Source organism: Dendrobium catenatum, unplaced genomic scaffold (genome assembly GCF_001605985.2).
Source record: "Dendrobium catenatum unplaced genomic scaffold, ASM160598v2 fragScaff_scaffold_323, whole genome shotgun sequence".
Classification (NCBI taxonomy): Eukaryota; Viridiplantae; Streptophyta; class Magnoliopsida; order Asparagales; family Orchidaceae; genus Dendrobium; species Dendrobium catenatum.
Window position 1 is genome coordinate 2,469,859 of NW_021318785.1, and position 23,318 is coordinate 2,493,176.

The following is a 23,318-nucleotide window of genomic DNA, read 5'->3' on the forward strand; positions in this document are numbered from 1 at the left end:
TCTCCAACCCATTTAGTTTCCTGAATGCACAAAATATTTAACTTCCTATGAATCATAATATCTATTAATTCCATTAATTTTCCCGTAAGGGAACCTATATTCCAAGTTCCTATCCTAATTTTAGTATCATGGACTAGCTTCTTTGCCCACATCCGTCCTTGATGTGGGAACCCTTGCCTATTTAACACTGCACACGGGCGTCGGTGCAGCGGCCCTTGCACACTTGTCACTGTATTCAGGCCATACAGCGCGTCGCTTCCAGGGGACGCCCTAGCATTAACACAATTTCTTAAAGGATTCATGTCATTATTGTTCGACAAGTTTTACGCTGGCTGTCGACTACCTAACGCAACCCTCCACTTTTCTCATCCAGGACTTGGGACCTGGCAACGGCAGTCTTCTAAGCTCCAAATATTTTCATTGCATGACTGCTAGCATGCCTTAGGAGTTATCACCAATCGTTCTCGTGCTTTGTATTTTGGATTTTCCTAAAGTCCTAAGCACATCGTGTTGCAAACTCTTAAAATTGAGACATAGTCTTAAGTTCTTCCCCCTCATTTGCTTAGCCTCAAATTGGGTGAATGGAAAACCTCTCTTGAACATCAAATGTTCAAAGAACATTCGTTAACTTTGTAACTCATAAGTTACATTTCCTTCTTCCATTCTTTATGAATCAAGATTGTAGAGAATCCTCACTTTTCCTTATTTAAAAGCTATAGGTTTCTTCCCTTCTCCTTTCAAACCTTAAAGTTGTAGGGAATTCCTATCAAATCATTTTTATTTGTTGAATAAAGATCAATAAATAATTCTACCTTTAGCATAGGAATCTACATCCTATTTCTCCTTTCATTCTCCTTACTCAATTTAGGAGAATATTCACGTCTCTTTGAGCTCCAAATGTTTGAAGATCGTTCATGAACTTGCAACCTCCAAGTTGCACATCATTCCCCTTGTCTACCTAACACAAACTTGGTAAATATCATGTTTCATTGAACACAAAATCCTCCAACTTGCAACCCATAAGTTTTATGTTGTCTCTCCCCTTTTACAACCCAAAAGTTGTAGGAAAAGTTGTAAGAAAATCTCTTTCACCCAACCCAAGCTCGGTGACTAAAAATCTCTTTCCTTGAATGCCTTAAAGTGTCAAAGAAATCTTTCCTAGTTTGTGACTCCTAGGTTGCACTTCTCTTTTCCATCCCTTTAACCCAAGTTGGAAGAATGAACCTCCCCTCTTTGAACACCCAAAGATTCAAGGAAATTCGTTGTAACTTGTGGTTCAAATCTACATGTCTCCTCCTCTTTTTTGCCCAACACATATTGAGTAGAAAATCACTCCTCTTTGAAAACCAAAAGTTCAAAGAGCTTCCTCCAATTTACAACCTTCAAGTTGCATTTTCTTCTTTATTTTCTACAAACAAAGATTGTAGGAAAACCCCCAAATTCTCCTTCACTTGCCTAGCCCCGAACATGGCAAATGAATAGATTTCTTTGAACATCATTTGTTCAAAGAATATTCATGAATTTGCAACTCATAAGTTGCATTTTCTCCTACTCTCATCTCTCCAACCCAAGTTGGAAGAGTGAATTTTCCTCTTTGAACGTCAAAACTTCAAAGAACCTTCTCTAATTTGCAACTTGCAAGTTGCACTTTGCTTCTCTACTTTTACAACTCAAAGAGTTGTAGGGAATCTTCATTCTCCTAATCTAAATTGGATGAATGAACATCTTTATTTATACATCTCAATGTTCAATGAAATTCCATATGATTTGTCTTCCACAATTACATATCACGCTCGTACATTTTTCTAATCCAACATAGGTTGATGATTACATCACATTGAAGAGAAAATTCAATGATTCATTCTTTGTTTGCTTATCTCCAAGTTACATACTATACATCTCTCTCCTACAACTCAAAAGTTGTAGGAACTCCCCTCTCATTTACTTAAATCAACTTAGGCAAATGAACATCTCCCCTTGAATATCTAAAATTTCAAGGAAAACTCGTGATTTAAAATCCAAATTCATATATCAACTCTTCATTCTCCCAACCCAAGTTGCAAGAATGAACCCTATTCTTTGGGCAAATCATCTTGCATTATGAACATCTCCTCTTAAATGTCTAAAAGTTCAAAGAAAATTCATCATGACTTGTAGCCTACATCTACGTTCCATCCTTTCTTGTTTTCTTTACCAAATTAGGCAAATCATCTTGCATTATTGAACAAAGTTGAATAATTGGTTCATGACTTGTGACCCAAAATTACAAGTCACTCCTCTTCTCTACAGGCTCCAAAAGCCTTAGAGAAATCTCCAATTCATAGCCACCAAGCTATGAGTTTCATTCTGTTCTCCCTAGCTCTAAAACTTAAGGTGAATCCTCCAACATCTAGCCCAAGAGCTACATGTTAGACATATTTCTCTTAGACCCAAACTCTAAGTATCATTTCATTCAACATAACATTAACCTCTCCTCATATCATTTAAAATACATAACTTTTAGATGTACTTTAGGAGTTTTCTACCCGTCGAAATTCACCTTACCAAATTAGGTGAATCTCACAAAGTCTTAAGTATAACCCTTTGGCATGTTCACCTTATTCTTTTAGGTGAACATCCATCTCTTATCCAAACATTAAGAGAACTCTAATTTTTTTTTTTAAATAATCTATATTTCTTTTGATACAATGATCAATCATCTCACCCGAAAGGTGGGATGCTTGTATTATTTTATCTTAGGACTTTATAAGTAGATGGTTTGCCTCAAAGCAAGCAGTGGCTATTTTATGGGTTTTTTATAACCCTTCTAAATATGAAGCATCTAAAAGTCAAAAAAAATTCTGTAAGTCACAATCAACTTAAAGAAAAAATATTCTTGGATTAAGATTAAACACTTCTAATTCTTAATAAAACAAAACACCTATTATAGTGACATACTACACAACCTGCACACATTTAGGTGCACAACCCCTAAGCATGCTATAATTAGGATTTTTCTTTTTCTGCACATGTGTTTGATGTTGTGGTGTGATGATCATTGGATTGTCTATTCTAAGATATGATGGAGGCATTTAAAGAATATTAACAAAACTAATTTTGAGAGTAAGATATTAGATCTTAAGATTTGTTTGTACATGAGGAAGCTAATGTTATGTGGGAAAAAAATGATTAGTGATATTAAGAATGTTGCAAAAGATTTGCTTGAAGTATCAAAGGGAAAAGTTTCTAACAATAAAAATTGTTGGTGGTAGAATAAAAGTGTGCAAGAAAAGATACAAAATAAGAAGATTTATTATAAACATTGATTTAGATTTAAAATTCTGATAATTGTGAAAGATATAAAGAGGTCTGTAAGGAGTCTAAGAAAGCAATATGCAATGAAAACAATTTTAGGTTTTAATGATTTATATAATATATTAGATAATAAGAAGGGAAAAATATATATGTAAACAAAGAGATAAAGAGTAGTAAGATTTTAGTTCAAGTGAATCGTATTAAGGATGAATATAAAAAAATGCTTTTATTTGGAAGAGAATATTTAAAAAGGTGGAGGATATATTTTTCAAAATTTTTCAATGAATATTATGAGAATGCGATTGACAATAGTGATCTTAGCACCCTAAATGAAAATAAAGATTTATATTTTTATCAGCATATTCATAAAATCGAAGTTAGAGAAGATTTAAAAAAATGAAGTGTGGTAAAACTATTGGACCTGATGATATTCCAATTAAGCTGTGGAAATGCTTAGGAGATGAGTAAATTTCTTTGCTTACTAAATTTTTTATTATTATTTTGAAGACTAAAAAGGTACTAGATGAGTGGAGATTGAGTGTATTTATTCCTACTTTTAAGGATAAATGTGATGCACAAGATTATATGAATTATAGAAGAATTAAATTAATGTGTCATACTTTAAAACTATAGGAGAGAGTTATGGAGCTTAGGTTGCAGCATGATGCTAATGTTTCTCAAAATCAAATTGGATGGTTGAAGTGGAGGAGTGCTTCGGGCTTGCTGTGTGATAGAAAAGACACCCTCAAACTTAGGAGAAAATTTTATGAGATGTGGTTAGACCTATAATGCTTTATGGTGTAAAATGTTGGCAATTAAAAGAGAAGTATAATATTAAGTTAAATGTTGCTGAGAAGAGGATGCTCAGGTGCATTACTTTGAGAGAAAGGATATGAAATGAGCATATATGTAAAAAGCTTTGAGTAACTCGAGTGGAAGATACGATTAGAGAGAGTCGCCTTAGATGGTTGATCACATAAAATGGTAGTTTTTCGATGACCCAATTAGAAAAGTAGAATTAAATTTGACTTATATTAAGAAAGGTAGAGTTAGACCTAAAAAGACTTAGTTACAAAATATTAGAAATGACATTTCTTTATTAAATTTAAATAAGAATTTGTCTCTTAACAGGAGAAAATGGAGAGAAAAGGTTCATGTAGCTAACCCCACATAGTGAGATAAAGGCTTTTTGTTGTTGTTGTTGTTGAGACTGTATGCTTTACCCCCATCTTATTTGTTATAATGCCAACAAGAGATAGTTTACATCCCTATAGGAAATGTTTTGTAAATCTTGATATTTAGGGTTGAAAATTTTTCTGTAGTGTTGATTTTATTGCCTATTAAATCTTTTGATATCATTTTGGGAATGGATTGACTAGTTAAATATTTTGCCACAATTAAATGTTGGAAGAAAATGATAAAGTTTAGTTTGGTGAATGAGAAGGCGTTCTAATTTTTATGTGAGTAGAATGTGATATCCTCTCTTATTAGTACAATAAAGATAGTTAAATAACTGAGGGGTGAGATGTTATTCTTAGTTAAAATGGAAGTCTTATATAAAGATGTACAGGTATTACAGAATGTCTCAATTGTATCAAAAATTTTCAGATGTATTTCCTAAAAAATTATTTGGGTTAACACCTGAAAAGTAAGTTGAATTTGATATAGATTTAAATCCAGGAACATAACAATATACAAATCTCTTTATAGGATGGCTGGATTTAAAAGTTTAATTGCAAGAATTGCTAGACATGGCATTTATCAGGGCTAGTAATTCATCCTGGAGTGTACCTATACTTTTTGTTAAGAAGAAAATGGATCCATGCAAATGTATATTGACTATCGAGAGTTGAACAAAATGACTATCAAGAACAAATTTCTGCTACCTTGCATAGATGAATTGTTTGATCAGTTAGCATTGTTACAGTATTTTCTAAAATCTATTCACGAATAAAGAAATAGATATAAGTAAGATAGATTTTGGGATCATACTTGGTCATATTCGTTGTCATGCCTTTTGGGTTGATGAATGCTCATGCTATTTTCATTGATATGATGACAACAGAGCCAACTTTAACAAATTGAATTAAAGAAGCTCAAAAGATTGATGGTAAGTATCCAAAATTAATTAAGCATGCTCAGTCAGGGAAAATACTAGATCTTTTTGTTGATGTTGATGAAATTATTAAGTATAAGTCTCGATTTTGTAGACAATCTAAGTGATAGTTTTAAATGCATTAAAATCAAGTTGTAAATTCTAACAAAATTAATCTTCAAATTAACCTCAATTATTTTTTTTATCTTGAAATAACCTCTCATATAAATCTCAAGTTTCTCAACTTTTATTAAAGTCAATTTCATAAAAGAAATCATAAAAAACTAGATTTTACTTCAAGATCCCAACTTTTCCTTTCTTCTGCTGTTCTTTACCTGTTTCACTATTGCAGCGTTTGGCCATGGGAATGGTTAAAGAGAATTAATTGAAGTTTTTTATTTTTTTAATCTTTATATGATAGGATATTTTTCTACTAATAATTAATAGCCTTTGGTAAATCTAATTTACTTAACCATTAAAATTCTCACGCCCAATGTCTATATTAAGAGGAGCAATCAATGCCTTTGAGGCGTCACGCACCAAACAGCGACCGCTCTACTGGAGCATATGGCTGGTCGAGCTGAATTAGCCCATTGTAGGCCTGATTTCAATTTTGGATAGGCCTATTCTAGAATATTAGGATTCCCAAGACTATTTCTTAATATCTAAACTGAATTTTAGCACTTTTAGATTCTAATAAAACTTTTATGATAAAATTTAAACATATTTGAAGATTTTAGAGCATAATTTTTTAATATTTTTTATCCAATCGACATGCCAACTTCATAAGAACCTGATTTTTAACTAAGAAGATTTTACTTGGTTTATAGCAACGAGGGGAGTTTCATTTTGATGTTTATGGAGCACTCACGCCTTGTATTTTTTTTTTTTAATTATAATCTTTAATTAGAAACGTTTTTTAAAGTCTTATCATATATTTTCATACGATGAACGCTTTTACGTCCAAAACAAAGGTTAAATGATAAGTCTATGAAAAATTCAATTGATAAACAATATATGATGAAGGAAATTAATGTGGACTGTTCAATTGAGTGTTTTAAATTTTGACTAAATTAATCAAAATACTTCTCTCAAAAAGACCATAAAAGGGGCCTCATTTGTATAGGAGGTGAGGTTTGAAATCTCAGAGAGCTAAAGAATGGTACATCATTTTTTGACGATCACAATCAACGACCACAAACAATAATCACCACCATCATTGATAGACTTTCATCATCTGACTACTAGCTCTTGACTATTAATATCTAACCCTATTATGAGGTTTTCATTGTCTGCTTGTGGATACTCGATTTATATAATTCCTATTAGGAGAATCAAATAATTATTTTAAATTGTATATAACCTAATCTTCTTCAATTATGATAAAGATAGGATTCTTATAATTTCCATTGTATAGTTGATTATTTCAACTGGGTCAAGTCCTGTGATTTTTCTCATTCTTGAATTTTTCTTATAAATTTTATTTATTTCATAACTTTTATCTGTGCATACTTGATATGTGTCCAAAACTAATAATATTACACATACTCTACTTCTCTAAATTTTCTAGCACATAACATACATATTTAATTGTATTCCCTGCTAAATCACTTTTTATTTTTATCTTTGAAAAATGTTGGCTCTACTGGGCTAATTAATATATGCATGAGGGGGTGATTGAAAACTCATTTCAATATGTTATATAGTTTTGCATTTCATCCTTTCAAAGTACGCATCAAGTTTCTAGAAAATGCTTGGTAGGAGCTTCATCGAACTTTGCAAATACAGTGCTAATGATACCTTTTTACGTTAAAGATTGCTCTGATATGCAAGAGCAGTGATTGTTTATTTATTTTTAAATATGTTTTATCAATAACCACGTTGCAGTGTACATGTGATTGAAATTTCTTAAAAAAACTGTTTGGTTATTCTTTATTCGATGCTGACTTTAATTAGTTTAGTGCAAAGAAGTATGTTAAAAATTAAGTTGGATTTCTTTTGTGGCTCAGGATTGTGGGCAACCAGGATTTACTTTGTCTGAGAGGCGGCGCTTGAGCAACATATTGTCTCAGTGGGTGATTATAGTTGTGTCATCTTCTTTATTGCACCTTTTCTTCTCCAAATAACTTCAGTTTATAATGGGGATTTTGAACGTCTTATGTTCTTACCTCACCAGGATTTTTTTTTTTAATTAGAGGTTGTTTGAAAAGCGAAAAGCGAACTAGATTTTCCCTTATGTCGAGTTTGTATCAGCCAGATAAAATTAAATGACGCTAAAGCCACATTATGCTCCGTAAAACCAATTAACCCTGTTTTTGCGTTTTCCAAATATATATTACTGCTCTTTTCGGCAATTGTGAAGGCTTTTTTTATCTCTTTATGTCCATAGAATTCGATTGCCTGGGACCTACTGAAACCTTTCCAATGCGATAATGGGCCATTACATAGTTAAATAGATTTGCCGCCCCTAGAGGGAAAGACTACTTTCGGTGGGACTTATTGTGGGTATGGGGATTTGAACTCACAAGGATCATCGGTTATCATGTATAGCCAAAGTCCAATAGACATGAAACCGTTAGAAGGTGAAATGGAACTTTATCAATTCAAATCTGAGACTAGGCAAATGTTATATTTTTGAAGCTTGTTTATTTGCTTGGTTTTTGAACTTGAACTAGGCGTAAACCGGATTTGAGTTTCATTTTATTATGAAAATTTTATTATTTGTTTTATTATTAAGCTCATGATAAAGATGAGATTTTGATGATGCCAAAATAACTATGTGAGATTGATGCAAGCCCCAAATTTTTGCTAACAAAAGTAACTCTTCCTAGATAATAGAAGATACACAAAATACTACAAAAAGATACAAAATACTAAAAGACACATTTTATATCATATAAAGACACTTACAACTCTTTAACATAAACACCTTACAAATTTGGATACAAACTCCTTATAAACTTGGACACAACAAACCTAAAGGAGCTTGTCAATCGTTGAAAAGAAGGATACAAGTGAGGTGTATACTTGCGGGAAGAAGAATTAGATTAGAAGCCAAGATGAAGGATAGGAGTAACTCACAAGTTATCCCAAGATAGAGAAGAAGAAGAAGTGGACAAAGCTCTCAAGCTTTTTCAAAAAAACCTCTCAGGTTTTTATCCAAAAATTATCATCATAAGACTTCTTTTTACATCCCATAACACCTCCTATTTATAGAAGAAAAGGGCAGCGAAACAGCCACCTAAAACTATTAAATATAGAAGGCCAATTGTCATCAAATGGAAGGCCAAAAGACACTACTAATAGCCCCCAAAAACTGCACAGAAATAAGCAAAACATCACTTAAAATCTGCATAGGAAATAGGGCAAAACAGCTGCAGGAAAACTACACAGAAATCAGAGAGGCAGCCACCGAAATCTCCACCCAACAACCACCAAACAGCAGCCCTCATTCGGTACAGGAAACAGAGAAAAGAAGCCACGGGAACCAAGCAGCCAACCACGGGAACCAAAGGGCCAAGGCACAGGAACCAGCCAGCATAGGAAACAAAGGGCCAATGCACAGGAAAACCAGCCAGCCCTGGAAACAAAGGGGCAATGCACAGGAAAACCGGCCAGCACCGAAAACAAAGGGCCAAGGCACGGAAAACAGCCACCAAAAACCGAAGAGACAAAGGGGAAGGGGAAGAGCAAGGATCTTGATGTAGACAAAGGGGGGGTCAATACAAGTTGAGTTTTACTTTTAATTTCTTGCCTTGTGTCTTTTCATTTTCCCCCTCTCCTTACTCTTCATTATCTTGTCCTTTCATCTCCACCTTATCCTTTGGGATGTTTTCTAGTTCTATGGGAGCCTTGGCTGATTTCGATTTTGAGCTTTAGTTGTTGAAATTTTAGTGGTGCAAGCTCATTATTATCATGTGGAAGTGTAGCTCATTATGAGCTGATGTTTAGCTCTAAATTCATTATGAGGTGCAAGCTATTAGGTGAGTGGAACTTGTCTCTTCCTCTTCTTCTTTGCCTTTTGAGCTGCTGCATTATTTTCCCTCATTTGGCTGCTGAAACCGTGGCCTTCAATGTGCTTTAATGGTGGCTGTTGGTTTCTTGTGCTTGGCTGTTGGAACCGAAATTCCCTCCTTGGATTTGCTGTGCCGTTTGGGGTTTCTCTGTGCTGGAACCGTGGCCACCTCTTGGAGTTTTGAGGTGCCGTTTGGAATTTCTATACCTGTGCTGGAACCGTGACCTTTTTCCTTGAGACTTGCTATGTTGTTTGGAATTTCTGTGCAGGAAATTGATGGCTTTTTATCACTCCATTTATGGGAAATCTTGGGCTGTTTGGTTCCCCTCTCTTGCCTATATATATATGAGATGTTTTGTGATGAATAAAAAGAGAATGATGTGATAATGTTATTTTTGGAGATAGAACCTGCGGGTTTGTTGTTTGGAAAAGCTTGCGAGCTTTGTCCATTCCCTCTTCCACCTCCTTCGGAAATCCTGCGGGCTCTTTCCAACCTTCGTCTTGACTTCTAATCTCTTTCTTCTATCCGCAAGTGCCACTCCATCAGTATCCTTCTTCTCTATGTGAAGCAACTATAGGGTGTCTTGTTTGAGTCATTTTGTTTGTGTCAAAGTTTGTAAGCGTCCAAATTGTAAGTGTCGTTTGTAAGAGTTTTTGTTTGTAAGTCCTTTTATTATATTAAAGTTGTGTTTTGTTTTGTTTAATTTGTCTAATTATTATAAGTTTTGTAATAATTCTATTTCCTAGTAAGGTTTCTTTTTTGTGATAAAAAATTTGGGTCCCTCTCCCAAATTTTTGATTGCATCAGATCACCTCATTATAAGCTACCAACTTAGCTCATAAATGAACTAAACTTCAGCTCATAATAAGCTATCCATCAGCTCAAGCATTAATGAGCTAAAATTAAGTAAGATTCAGAATTTTTTTAGCTCCATACCAAGCAACCAAGGCCCAAACTGAGAGATAACAAGCAGCCCAAAAAAGCAAAATATCCATTTTGTTTTGACCCCCCTTTGCATGCTTCAGATACTCCCCTACTTGAAAAACTCATTTCCTGATTAGTTGTCTTTTGATTTGATCCGAGGAGACGGTGGAAGTGCATCTAACTCTTGAATCTTTGCCACATACTTCTTCAGAATTTCTTCTCGTTCTTGCATAAACTGAGCTTGTAACAGTTGCTTCTTTTTCATATACTTCTCCTTACACATATGCATCTTCAATTGAAGTTTGTATAATTCATTCTGAAGTGGATTTGTTGAACTCCCTTCTTACGACATCCATCTGTCCATTGGACTTTGAATTTCAGAATCTTCTGGGTTGCATTCTTCCACTGGATCACTATTTTTATCTTTTTCCATTTTTCTAAAAAAGACTCAACAAAACTTTAATAACTTGATAACAAGACTCACACATAACTATCATGAGACCAAGACACAACTTGCTCTGATAGCAATTTTGATGCAAGCAAAAATTTGGGAGAGGGCCCCAAATTTTTGCTAATAAAAGTGACTCTTCCTAGATAATAGAAGATACACAAAATACTACAAAAAGATACAAAATATTAAAAGACACCTTTTAAATCATATAAAGACACTTACAACTCTTTAACGCAAACACCTTACAAATTTGGACACAAACACCTTACAAACTTGGACACAACAAACCTAAAGGAGCTTGCCAATCGTTGAGAAGAAGGATACAAGTGAGATGGATACTTGTGGGAAGAAGAATTAGATTAGAAGCCAAGATGAAGGATAGGAATAACTCACAAGTTATCCCAAGATAGAGAAGAAGAAATAGTGGACAAAGCTCTCAAGCCTTTCCAAAAAAACCTCTCAGGTTTTTATCCGAAAATTATCATCATAAGCCTTCTTTTTACATCCCATAACACCTCCTATTTATAGAAGAAAAGGGCAGCCAAACAATCACCTAAAACTATTAAATATAGAAGGCCAAAAGTCACAAAATGGAAGGCCAAAAGACACTACTAACAGCCCCCAAAAACTGCACAGAAATCAGCAAAACAACACTTAAAATCTGCATAGGAAATAGGGCAAAACAGCTGCAGGAAAACTAGACAGAAATCAGAGAGACAGCCACCGAAATCCCCACCCAACAACCACCAAACAGCAGCCCTCATTCGGTACAGGAAACAGAGAAAAGAAGCCATAGGAATCAAGCAGCCAACCACGGGAATCAAGCAGCCAGCCATGGGAACCAAGCAGCCAACCACGGGAACCAAAGGGCCAAGGCACGAGAACTAGCCAGCACAGGAAACAAAGGGCCAATGCACAGGAAAACCAGCCAGCACAAACCGAAGAGACAAAGGGGAAGGGGAAGAGCAAGGATCACCTCATTATAAGCTACCAACTTAGCTCATAAATGAACTAAACTTCAGCTCATAATGAGCTATCCATCAGCTCAAGCATTACTGAGCTAAAATTAAGTAAGATTCAGAATTTTTTTAGCTCCATATCAAGCAACCAAGGCCCAAACTGCGAGATAACAAGCAGCCCAAAAAAGCAAAATATCCATTTTGTTTTGACCACCCTTTGTATGCATCAGATAAGAAGAGTCTTATTTTGCTTGCAAAAATTAGGGGGTTGTCCTAATTTTTGCATGCATCAATTTGGTATCAAAGCCTAGGTTAGGATTTTCCTAGGTTGTTTGTGTCTTCCTTTCTTTTAAAATAAAAAAACCAAAAAAGAAAGTCAAATCCATTAGCAAGCCGAAGTTCTGATTCATGTGGAAGATCTATCATCCAAATTGGCTCATTTAGCTTATAAGGGAATGTACTGAATTTGATCTCATCAGGAGATGAAAATTTTCAACTGGAGGAGAATTGATGTAGGCAAAAGGGGGGGTCAAAATATTTTGAATTATAAATTTGGAGGGCTTCTTGGTCCTCTACTAGAATCAGCTCATTAATGTCTAGTAGAGAGCCTTTTTAGCTCATAAATTGAGGTTCATTCCCCCCATTTTCTGCCCCTTTGGTTTCCCCACTTAATTCCCCTTCCCCTTCCCTTGGTCTCTTCGGTTTTCCCTCCTAGTTCGGCTCCCCTAGCTGCTGGTTTCGGTCTCTGTGCTGCCCCTTCAGTTTCCTCCCTGGTTGCTGTTTCCCGTGGCTGTTCCCTGCTCCTCGCGGCTGTTTTACCCGGTTGCGGGTGCTTCCTTTGCGAGTGCTGTTATGGAATAATTGCTGGCTGTTTGGGAGCTGTTTTTGGACTGTTTTTGGACTGTTTCTAGACTGATTGCTGGTTGACTGCTTTGAGTGGCTGAAGTTGTCCTTTGGGCTCTCTTTTGGTGGCTGTTTGGTTCCCCTTTCTTTACCTATATATAGGAGATGTTTGTGGCTGTTTTAGAAGAGTTATGATGTGATTTTTGGAGCTTAAACCTGTGGGTTTCGTCGTGGAAAAGCTTGAGAGCTTATTCCACTTCTTCCTCTTCTTCTAGGAAAGCTTGCGAGCTTCTCCTCCATTTCGTCTCGGCTTCTAATCTCCTTCTTCTATCTGCAAGTTCGACTCCACTTGTATCCTTCTTCTCAATCCAAGAAAGCAAGTTTAGGTGTATGTTTATGTTTGTATTTTTTTTTTGTCGTCAAAAGTTGTGTCCTTTTTAAATGTTATAAAGTTGTTTTTGTTATTTTAAGAGTGTCTTTGTATTCTTTTTATTGTCCTAGGAAGAGTCTTATTTTGCTTGCAAAAATTAGGGGGTTGTCCTAATTTTTGCATGCATCAGAGATGCTAATAATTTAAACTTCTAATTTTGTTTTTGAGTATAACCCTCATAATTTTTATAAATTGATATAATTTTCTTCATACGTTTTGATATTTTTGAATTCCAAATATCATCAAAATCTTAAAATTTAAATTATTTGAAATTCTCAAATAATTTGGGCAACATAAACTTTTACTATTAATATAAGTTTTATTCTGATAAGTCTCTTATATGTTTATATCTATATTTATCTTCATCTTTCTCTCTTTAGATCTATTCCTTCTTGTCCTAGGAGGATAATAACTATTTTCTTAATTTTAATTTTTCTTCTTCTTTATATCTTGTTTAATATGCAAAGTTGAATCGGATCATGACAACAACAACAACGACGACAACAACATCAAGCCTTTTTTCCACTACGTGGGGTCAGCTACATGAATCCTTTTCCTCCATTGAAGGTCAAATTCTCGTTTAAATCGGATCGTGAGCTTGAAAAAAAATTTCTGATTGAGTTTCATGAAAATTTCAAAATAATTGAATCATTCATCAAACATATGATCAATTATGAATGACCAAATTGTAAATAAAAGTCTACTTGCTGTTAATCAAGGCATTTCACCAATCAAAATAATAAATGCACTTCAAATATCATATAAAAATGCATCAATTTACTTTCAATCGGGATGAAAGACTCTAGACTTTGAAAAAACAATTGTCATGTCATTGAATTGGAACCATCTATTCTAATAAATTTGATAAATCCGATGGATGATCAAATTATATGAAGAATTCTTAAAAATTATATATGGCACTTGTTTTAATTTTGTTGTAGTGAATCAATAATTTTGATCGTATAATTGAAGATCATAATATTGAATTGAAGAAGAATGATCATTATTATGCTAGGAGATAATAATTCCATACATTTGACAAAATAAATTTGATGCGTGCACCTGAATGTATTTTTAGATAAGCTTCTTAGCAAGCATTAAATCAGCATTTCACCAACCTAGTCATTAAGCAATAATCATATTTTACTCGTGGGCCATAAGAAATTCATGATTCATCAATTATGTACTAAATTTCTTTTATTATATTCCAACCATATTCCATTATGTTGGTAACGAACATAAATCAGCATTAATTTGGTGAGTATTGAACTATTTATGGGAAACATATCAAATTTATTTTTTGACTCTTTTTGAAGAACCAAAATGATTCCTAACTATAAGAAAGGACTATTTTGACCCCTTAAGTCTTAAAAAAATAATAAAAAAAACTCTTATGGTGGGATTATTTAAGGAGTTGAGGGATCAAAATAGTCATTTAATATAGTTGGGGACTATTTTGTTCTTTTATAAAGAGTCAGGACCATTTTGATCATTTTCTTAATTATTTATTGACTTGACTTGTTGGCTTTCACCTTTGCATTCATATAGAACTACTTACACTCCTTGCTATGTATATTGGTGTGGCCTTACAAGATACCTCTTATCTGTACGACTGTACCTGTTGTTTTGAGTGGAAAATGCTGCTTCTGATAAATGCAATTTAACTTATTGTCCAGTATTGTAAAAAATGCAACTATTCATACTTGAGTAGATATGGCTTGCTTTTGTTTTCTATTTGGCATCTTAAACTGTAAATTATCCTCACTAGTTAGTTTTCAGGTGTTGTGAAGTTTTATAGCTTTCAGTGTTGTGATCCTGAAATGTTACTGAACATGTTTTTAACATCATTTTTGCATGCATACTCTTCATATAATTCATGCTCAAACTTTCATTATTGCGGGCGATTTCTTATATATTAAATTATCAATTTGTATCTTACTGCTTCCTTCATGTTTATCAGAGGAAAACTGATAGATGCGTATAGATTTATTCACAAGGAACAAGACATGGAAAGAGGATTTTCTTGGTCTGGCAACCCTGTTGGCAAGTAAGAATATATATATATATATATATATATAAGTTTTAGATGTGTTATTTTCTTTCAGGAAGAATTTGAGAATGATTCTACTCTAGTTTTCTTCCATTGTCTTTCCAGTTAATAAATGTAGCTTTGCATAGTTGAGAAATTGTTGTTGTTGTTGTTGTTGTTGTTTGTAGTGATGGAACATGGAATAGAAAAATATATGCCAATATCAGAAATTCAATTTTATTTTATGTTAGGAAGTGCTATTATGAGCATGATATTTTATCCTGTGGCAATTAATGGAAATGCTTTAGCAATGAAATATCTTCATATGATTTTATTTGTCATAAGAAGATATATGCTTGTCATTATAATAAATTTGATGCTCATTAACAGGAAAATTTTTGTATAAAATATGATGAAGATCAAAAATTTTTTTTTTATTGAAATTCAAAATAAAAAAGGTCCATACCTGCTACTCTCTCCCATGCCCATCCCCTATTCTCTGCCCAAATCCCTGTCAAAAGCATGCCGAAATCCGTTCACAAGTCTGCTATTCGGCGCGGTCTAAACGAGCAACAATTACCCATCCCACTTGAGTCGCGCCTACATCGTATCGTTAAATACCAAGCGAACGAAGCCTTGGGCCTACGACTTTAGACTCTCCATCTCCCTCCTCTTCATCTACTTCAGCCGAATCCACTTCTTGTGTCGCACCTACCTTCCAACCTCAGGAGCCGAACCAGAAGCAAGCCCCGACATCCAGTCCTTCCTCCATGCCAAATCCGACTAAAGCCCCATCGCACGATCTTCTCCCTATCGTCGCATACACCCAGGCCCAACTCCAATCTCCCGAATACCTCATAGCCGTCGCTTGGATCTCACGAACCTGAGCCCTTGCACTGTCTCCTTTGTTTAAGCTCTATGACCTACCCGACACCCTTCCTCTCGACTACTTTGATCCATAGAGAGAGAGAGAGAGAGAGAGAGAGAGAGAGAGAGAGACTACCTCTCTCGCAAGCTCTAGCCAAACTTCCACTTGACCTGCTTTGACTTATATATATATATATATATAAAATAGAAAAAAAAGAGAAAAGAGTAAAAAAGAGATATTTTGTATTTTTGTGCACTTCCAACACCACCTCGTTGGAATGCAAAGGTATAGCCCCTCGATCCCTAAAACTCCGAGAGCTCGATTTCGACGTCTGCAGCGCGACAAAACGATCAGCTATACACGCTTTTCTTAGCATGGTAGAAGGAAGTTCGTCGTGTTCTCGACGAATCGGGTAATCAGCTAAAGTCCTCTCTTTCAGCGTTCACGGCGCACTAGAAAACTGCCCATACACGCTTTTCATAGCATGGTGGGATGAGAATCGTTGCGACGCCTACGGTAAGGCGGGGATATTCATAAGTACCCGTTCACGGGGAAATAACTGCCTTTTCAAGCATGTACCTGTAGAAGACCTATACACATTTTTCTTAGCGTGGTGGGGGACGAAGACAATACGGCCGCAGTTCTGAGGACACCTAACATACACGATTTTTTTAGCGTGGTGGGAATACCTAGTTTCCTGTAGTTTACCCTAAACGAGGAAGACGCCAGGAGGATGTCGAAATTTTTGGTGAACATGAGACCGTACATGGACTTGATTGAACTTAAAGGACAACAAGATTTGTGAAGTTGAACTCAAATAAACTACGCGAAGAACTTGAACTTAAGCTTAAATTTGGACAAAACTTAAATGATTACCAAAGATTTTTGAACTTAAGTGAAATGAAATTGAAAGGAGAACTTGATTATTAAGTGAACCATGACTTTGAATTTGGATAAAATAAAAATGGGAGCAAATGATAAGGGAAATGATTTGAAGTGCAAGATGGTGCAATTGACATATATCAAACTTTGAATTAAAAAGGAATTGCACCATGACCGAAATATCTATTTTATACGTTCATATAAGGCCTTCAACTAAGAAAATTCATTAACAAAATCTTAAAACCTACAAACCCGATCATCTGTCCGTAGCTTAACAGATTCGACAAGATTAAATTCACAAATGAAAATGACTCCATACACCTCGATGATGGCCTGTTGAATGTTTATCTCAATTGTAAGGGTTCATTAATATTTCAATGACCACCCAAATATCCCCAAAATCCAAATATCCAAATTATTTTTTTTCAAATTCAGATCTTTAAAACTAAAATTCATCCGTCAAATAACTTAAAGCAAAATCCATCCACCCTCCGCAACAATTTGTCGGGGTGAACAAATTGAAATTTACTTCAATTCACATAGAGCTAATTCATAGTAAAAAAAATCATTATGATCCATTCTCAAATAATCTCTAACCAGTAAGGATGTTGTACGTGTTCTCTAATCGGCGATTTTGCCGCCAAATGGTACTACGGATAAACGATTATGACCTGGGTCCCTTTGAACTGAGTTGTTTTGCCACCAAATGACACCACTAGATACCATTTATGGCCAGAGCCAATACTTTTCTTAGTGGCATCAAATCCTTGAGATATTAATCAATAGGATATAATTGATAGGGCACAAAGCCCTCTGTTAGCTAAGGTGGATCCAAATTTATCTCCTTATGCAAATACCCACCCCAAGTCTACAAGGTCCCCTTAAATGAAGCAACCCATGACTTTCGACAAGGATCCTTCTGTCAGGTTGGGTCGACTACCTCCTTTGACTAAGTAGACAAGGGACCGCGGTGGCCCAAGACAATGGAACTATGAGATCATGATCTGGTCCATCATCCATTTTCCCACCATCCGCTTTAAGTGCAAGATGGTGCAATTCCTACTTTTAAATATCAATTCTCTAACCATTCCAAATGTTAATGCTGCTACTATATGCTAGTAACATGTATCTGATTGACGACTAGCCTTAATCGTTCTCTCTCGTGATTGGGAGGGGTAATTAACTATAGGGGCTTGCGCCTATAGGAAACCAGAACTCATATCATAAAGTCCTCGCAAAATGAGGGCGAAATCTTTGGGTATTGTCTTATCTACAAATCCATCTGTCTTCCCAAAATGTATCTTGGAACTTAATTCCGTTAAAACTCTCCCAAACAAAAGTTGGTGGAGGCCGGGGCCAAATTTTCAGAGCCCACAGAGTTCTAACTATGTAGGTTTGCATCAAATAGCAACAATAAGTTTGTATGTTTTTATGTTGGTTATAGAGAAGTTCATAACAGATATTTCAAGTTAGGTAACATGGTGAAAATGCTTTTCATTGATGATAAATTTTTAATTTGTCAGAGCTTTGAAATAAGTAAAAATTAGTGCATTGAACATAAGTAAAAATGTTTTCTATTTTGTTAGGACTTTATAATCTTGTTTCATATTTTTCATAAGCACATGCCCCTTTAGATAATTACCCCTCCCGATAACGAGAGAGGGCCTTCAATTAAGGCTAGTTGTTAAAGTCGCTATGTGCCCAAAGAAGATTTTTAGGATTTTGGAATTTATCATTGTACACCTAAAGTAGGTGGTGGGAGAATAATTATGAACCTGATCAAGATCTCATGGTTCCATCATTCAGCATCATCTTGGCCAACATAGTAAGAATGTGTAGTCGACTCAACTTGACAGAAGGATCCTTGTCAACAATCATGAGTTGCTTTGTGCAAGGGTATCTTTTAAATTTTGGGTGGATGGTTATTTAAGAGGATAAATTTAAGTCAATTATAGGTAACAGAGGGCTTTATACCTTATCACATTTACCTTACGATTCATTACTCAAAACATGTTTAGTTATTACAGAACGTACAAGCTCTGGTTGTACCATAATTTAGTAGTAACATTTTGTGGCAAAACCACTTGAGTTAGAGGACCCTGATTATAATCATTCATCTGTGGTGTCGTTTGACATCAAAATTATTGGTTAGAAGAGACGTACAACATCATTACTTACTAAAGATCATTTTATAATAAATCTTAGCGATATACTCGAAAAGATATTCATTCTTTGTGAGTTTAAGTTATCATCAAATTTATCATCATTGACGAACTATTGTGGAGGGAGGATGAATTTTATTTTGAATATTTAAAGTTTAGTAAAGATTAGAGTTTTTTTCTTAAATTTAAACCCTTAGCGTTTAGTTTTAGGACTCGGGAGCTTTTAAAAAAAGGTAAAGTTCCCTTCAATTGAAATTTTTTGAGAACACGACTATTATCTGGGTAACATCAATATTATTTTAAATATAATTATATTTTATAAGAGTTTGGAGGCATTTTTTTAAAAAATTGAGTTTCCTGTGGTTGATATTTATTTTTTCAATACAATCATTATTGGGGTAAATAGGCAATTTTATTTCATTGTTTAAATCTTGCCAACTCTATTTGCCTAGCAACAAAGAATTAGATTCAATTGTTGATTTGGTGAATTGTCATATGAATATTGACACTATGAGTTTATATTTTTATGGATTTTTCCTTAAGGAGGCTTTGGATGCCCAATACGGATTTAAAATTATACATCTCAATAGATTTTAGGATTGAATGTTTGTTTGTTAATCAAAGTTATGTCGACTCTTATCATTTTAATGAGGATTAGACTTTAAATTTGAGTTCATATTTAAGCCGCATAGCATTTTCGAACCTTGTATTTAAGAGTTTGGTGTAATGGTCGAAGCACATGGAAGTGCTTGATTTGAAAATGAAAATTTTAATTTAGCTCACTTGTAACCTTGTGCAGTATTTTTAGGCGTTTATGTTTGTGTTATTTGTATATTTGTTAGAGCACATGCAGGGACTTTAAACTTCTTTTTAAATGATATGCATGCATTTCAATAGTTTGCACGATGCACTTGCAAGCTTTTCAATTCACGTGTATAGTGCATTCGTAGATTTTAAATATGTTAGCACCCTTTTCAATGCACTGATGGTTCTATCATCTTAGGTTTGCCGAAATTCCTCTATAAAGGTGCTTCATTTGATCTCATTTCTCCTGAAGTCTTCTGAACTAATACAGGACAATATTTTACTATGTGTTCAAGTTGATGACACCAATAGCAAGTGTTGGAACCAATCAGACATTCACCATTATGCAATCTGCTACACTTAGCATAAGCTTCCATAACTTTACTAACAGTTGCACCATTAACTACACTAGAACTAAACTTGGGCTTCTTCCCATTTGATCCTTCAATATGATTACTTTGGATATCCTCTTCAAAACTCTTCTTTTTATGTTGATCCCTTCTCTTCTGAGTACCTTGCAAATCTAACTCAATTCTTCAGGCCCTCTCTACCAGAGTAGAATAATCCTTAATGCCAAAAGAAATAAAAAATTGTCTAATGATATCCTTCAAGCCAGATAAGATACGATTTCACTTCTCTTCTGCATTGGGTATCAGATGTGAGGCATATCTATAAAGTATGGTGAATTTGACCTCATAATGAGTAGTAGATCTATCACCTTGTACAAATCTGATGAATTTATCCTGCATCTGTCTCTTGGCTGACATTGATACATACCAGTCTCGGAACACCTTCAGAAACACTACCCAGGAGACTTGATTGTTGGATTGCGCTCCAAAAGTCTCTTGTTGCTGGCTTCGCCACCACTTTTCTACCTCACCATAAAAAGCAAAAGCATCAAGTGTAACCCTTCTATTTTCAGGGCAGGAGATACCCTCCAGAATCTTCTCTATCCTCATCACCCAATCTCCTGCCTCTATGGGTTTACCACTTGAAAACAACGGAGACTTCATATCTTAAAACGACTTTAAATTTTTATCAATGGGAGTATTACTACCACCGGTCTTAGTCTGAATGTTCTTGATCATCTGGGTCATTGCTATCATCATTTGTGTAAAAGATTTCATAGTAGCATTGATGCTACTACTCGAAGGCTCTTCTACTACTGGTAGCTCCCTCATAATTTCTCTCATATTGTCATCAGTGGCATTAGGTTTATAATATATGGCCCTGAGATATAACGCGATGAAATAAATCAATTAGACTATAACACACACACACCCTATACCTTCTCTAACCTATAAAATCATCCTATTGGCTCTTTCATATTGATCAATATGTTAAAACATTTCGCTTTGATACCACTTTTGTCACGACCCTGCCCGGGGGCTCGAATTAATGAGACGAGAACAGAAAGTCGGACGGTAGAACATTTTTTTTTATTTCCTTAAAACTATCTCAATAACGCATGCCTCTAAAGTACAGTAATTTAAGGTAAGAAAAGTAATTTGCTAGGTGTTACTTTCATTTAAACATATGCATAAATCATAAGGACATATCATTTCATATTCAGTTTACATTCATCATATATGTATTCGTAATTTTCTCATTTTCATATATAGTATAACAGTCATAAGAGCCTCCATATAGTACCAATGAATGTACTCTTTAACCATATCCTTTTTCATAAAATTTATCATTTTAACGTGCACAGGTACATCGTCCCCTGCTAGTACCATAAGGGGGTGAGCTCCATCATTTCAACATGCACATACAATCATTCAATATATCATTCATATCATATTTATATATCATAATATTATGTTTTATCATATGGCTTCTGTGGTAATATAGTGAATCACTTCATATGCAAGATAAAACATTAAATCATTTGAAATGCATTAAAGTGAATAACTTGTAATAACAATTAAATGAAAATTTAGAAACAATACAATTACCGTAACATATAAACATGTTTATTCACCGAGGTGTGTGATTTGTCGATTACCCTACCGAATTCTTTCCTCTACTACGTCCAATATCTAAAATAAACATAACACAATGCTTGAATGTCACATGCTTCCACAAACTTTCTTAGTTCCTAAATCAAGAGAATAAAGAATATACCCTTATGTTTTTTTTTAGCTTCTTAATTTAACTTTTCCCAATTCTAATTAATCTTACTTCTAATTTTTTTTTTTCTAAATTTTAGATTTCATCAAAACCTTAGCTTTTTGGGAACCCTCTTTTTGTCCATTACATAACATATGCATAAGCAAATCTCCCATACAACAACAACAACAACAACAACAACAACAACAACATCAAGCCTTTATCCCACTACGTGGGGTCGGCTACATGAATCCTTTTTCTCCATTGTGTCCTATTAAAAGCCAAATCTCCCATACACCTAATAATTAATTAAAATACAATTAATTTGCGAATTAATCTAAATTAAAATTACAAAAAATAGCATTTTATGTAAAAACCCTAAATTTCACCTCTAAAATCCTTCCTAAGTCTATTTGGAAACATAATACTTAAGGGTTTTCATGATTAGGGAAAAGCTTTAATTTTTAAAACTTGAAATTTCTCATAAAAATCACATTAACTTCCAATAGTGACTCCTCTCTAATGTCATTAGTTCTTCCAAAAATATTTTGTAAGAAAATGAAAATCGGAATAAATCCTAATTTTCAAAATCCAAAAACTCTTGAAATTTTATGTACAATTTTATAAAATTAATTTCATCGAAAACCGACGACTTTGAAAAATTCACTTAAATTTTGTCATAGCACATCGAGAAGCGTGCGATGTCTAAAATTGACATTTTTGGATTTTACATTTTGTTATTTCATTTATCTTCGCATTTCTTACGTGAATTTTGAGATGTTGCACATCAGAAATTGAAAATTGTCTTGCAAAATTTGTGTAATTGACAATATTGTGAAGAAATTTGATTTTCTCCCTTGTATTTTTTAATTTTAGACATTTTAATGAATGCCTTTTGCCCACTTACACAAAAAAAAGGGTTGCGGGTCTTATGGTGATAGGAAGCGAAAACGGGATGTATGGGGGAGGGTATGCACACATGTTTCGCATGTTTGTACTTTTTTTAGATTAGAATATTGCTTTTATTAATAGTGCAGGCTGCACATGGGACTTCTCCCTTATAAATATGAGGGTGGAATGCTCATTCAAGATATTCCAAAGTTTAGCTAAGTCCTTTTGTGGGTTCTTTATTTTTGCGGAGTTTTATTCCTTGCAGTGAGCTTGTAAATTTAGTTCTGTTCCTCATAGGTCCTATGTATTATGTTTGATTTATGTTAAGAAATGTAGAGGTAGACCTAAAAAGACTTGGTCAGAAATCATTAGAATTTGCAATTCTTTATTAGATTTAGATGAGAATTTGACTCTTAACATGACACAATGGAGAAAAAAGATTCATGTAGACGACCCCACATAGTGGGATAAAGGCTTGTTGTTGTTGTCTTGTAGGTCTTATGTTCTGATCCATGTTTTATATTTTTGTTCTTCAGCTGCTTCTTGCATTTCATTTTT

General features: G+C 34.5%; 1 protein-coding gene across 3 annotated transcripts in view; it reads left to right on the forward strand.

Moving 5' to 3' along the window:
- Positions 1 to 23,318, forward strand: part of LOC110101308 (DNA-(apurinic or apyrimidinic site) lyase) — a 75,008-nt gene that overhangs the window by 35,544 nt on the left and 16,146 nt on the right. Inside the window, exons 6-7 of one of the 3 annotated variants that reach the window (XR_003700270.1) lie at positions 7,399 to 7,473; positions 14,973 to 15,059. Coding sequence is in view for 2 of the 3 variants with exons in the window: in XM_028693573.1 (XP_028549406.1) it covers positions 7,399 to 7,460; positions 14,973 to 15,059 (149 nt within the window). In the remaining variant the exon portion in view is untranslated. The remainder of the gene's footprint in view (positions 1 to 7,398; positions 7,474 to 14,972; positions 15,060 to 23,318) is intronic. The other 2 variants (XM_028693573.1, XM_028693574.1) reach the window with 2 other exon arrangements.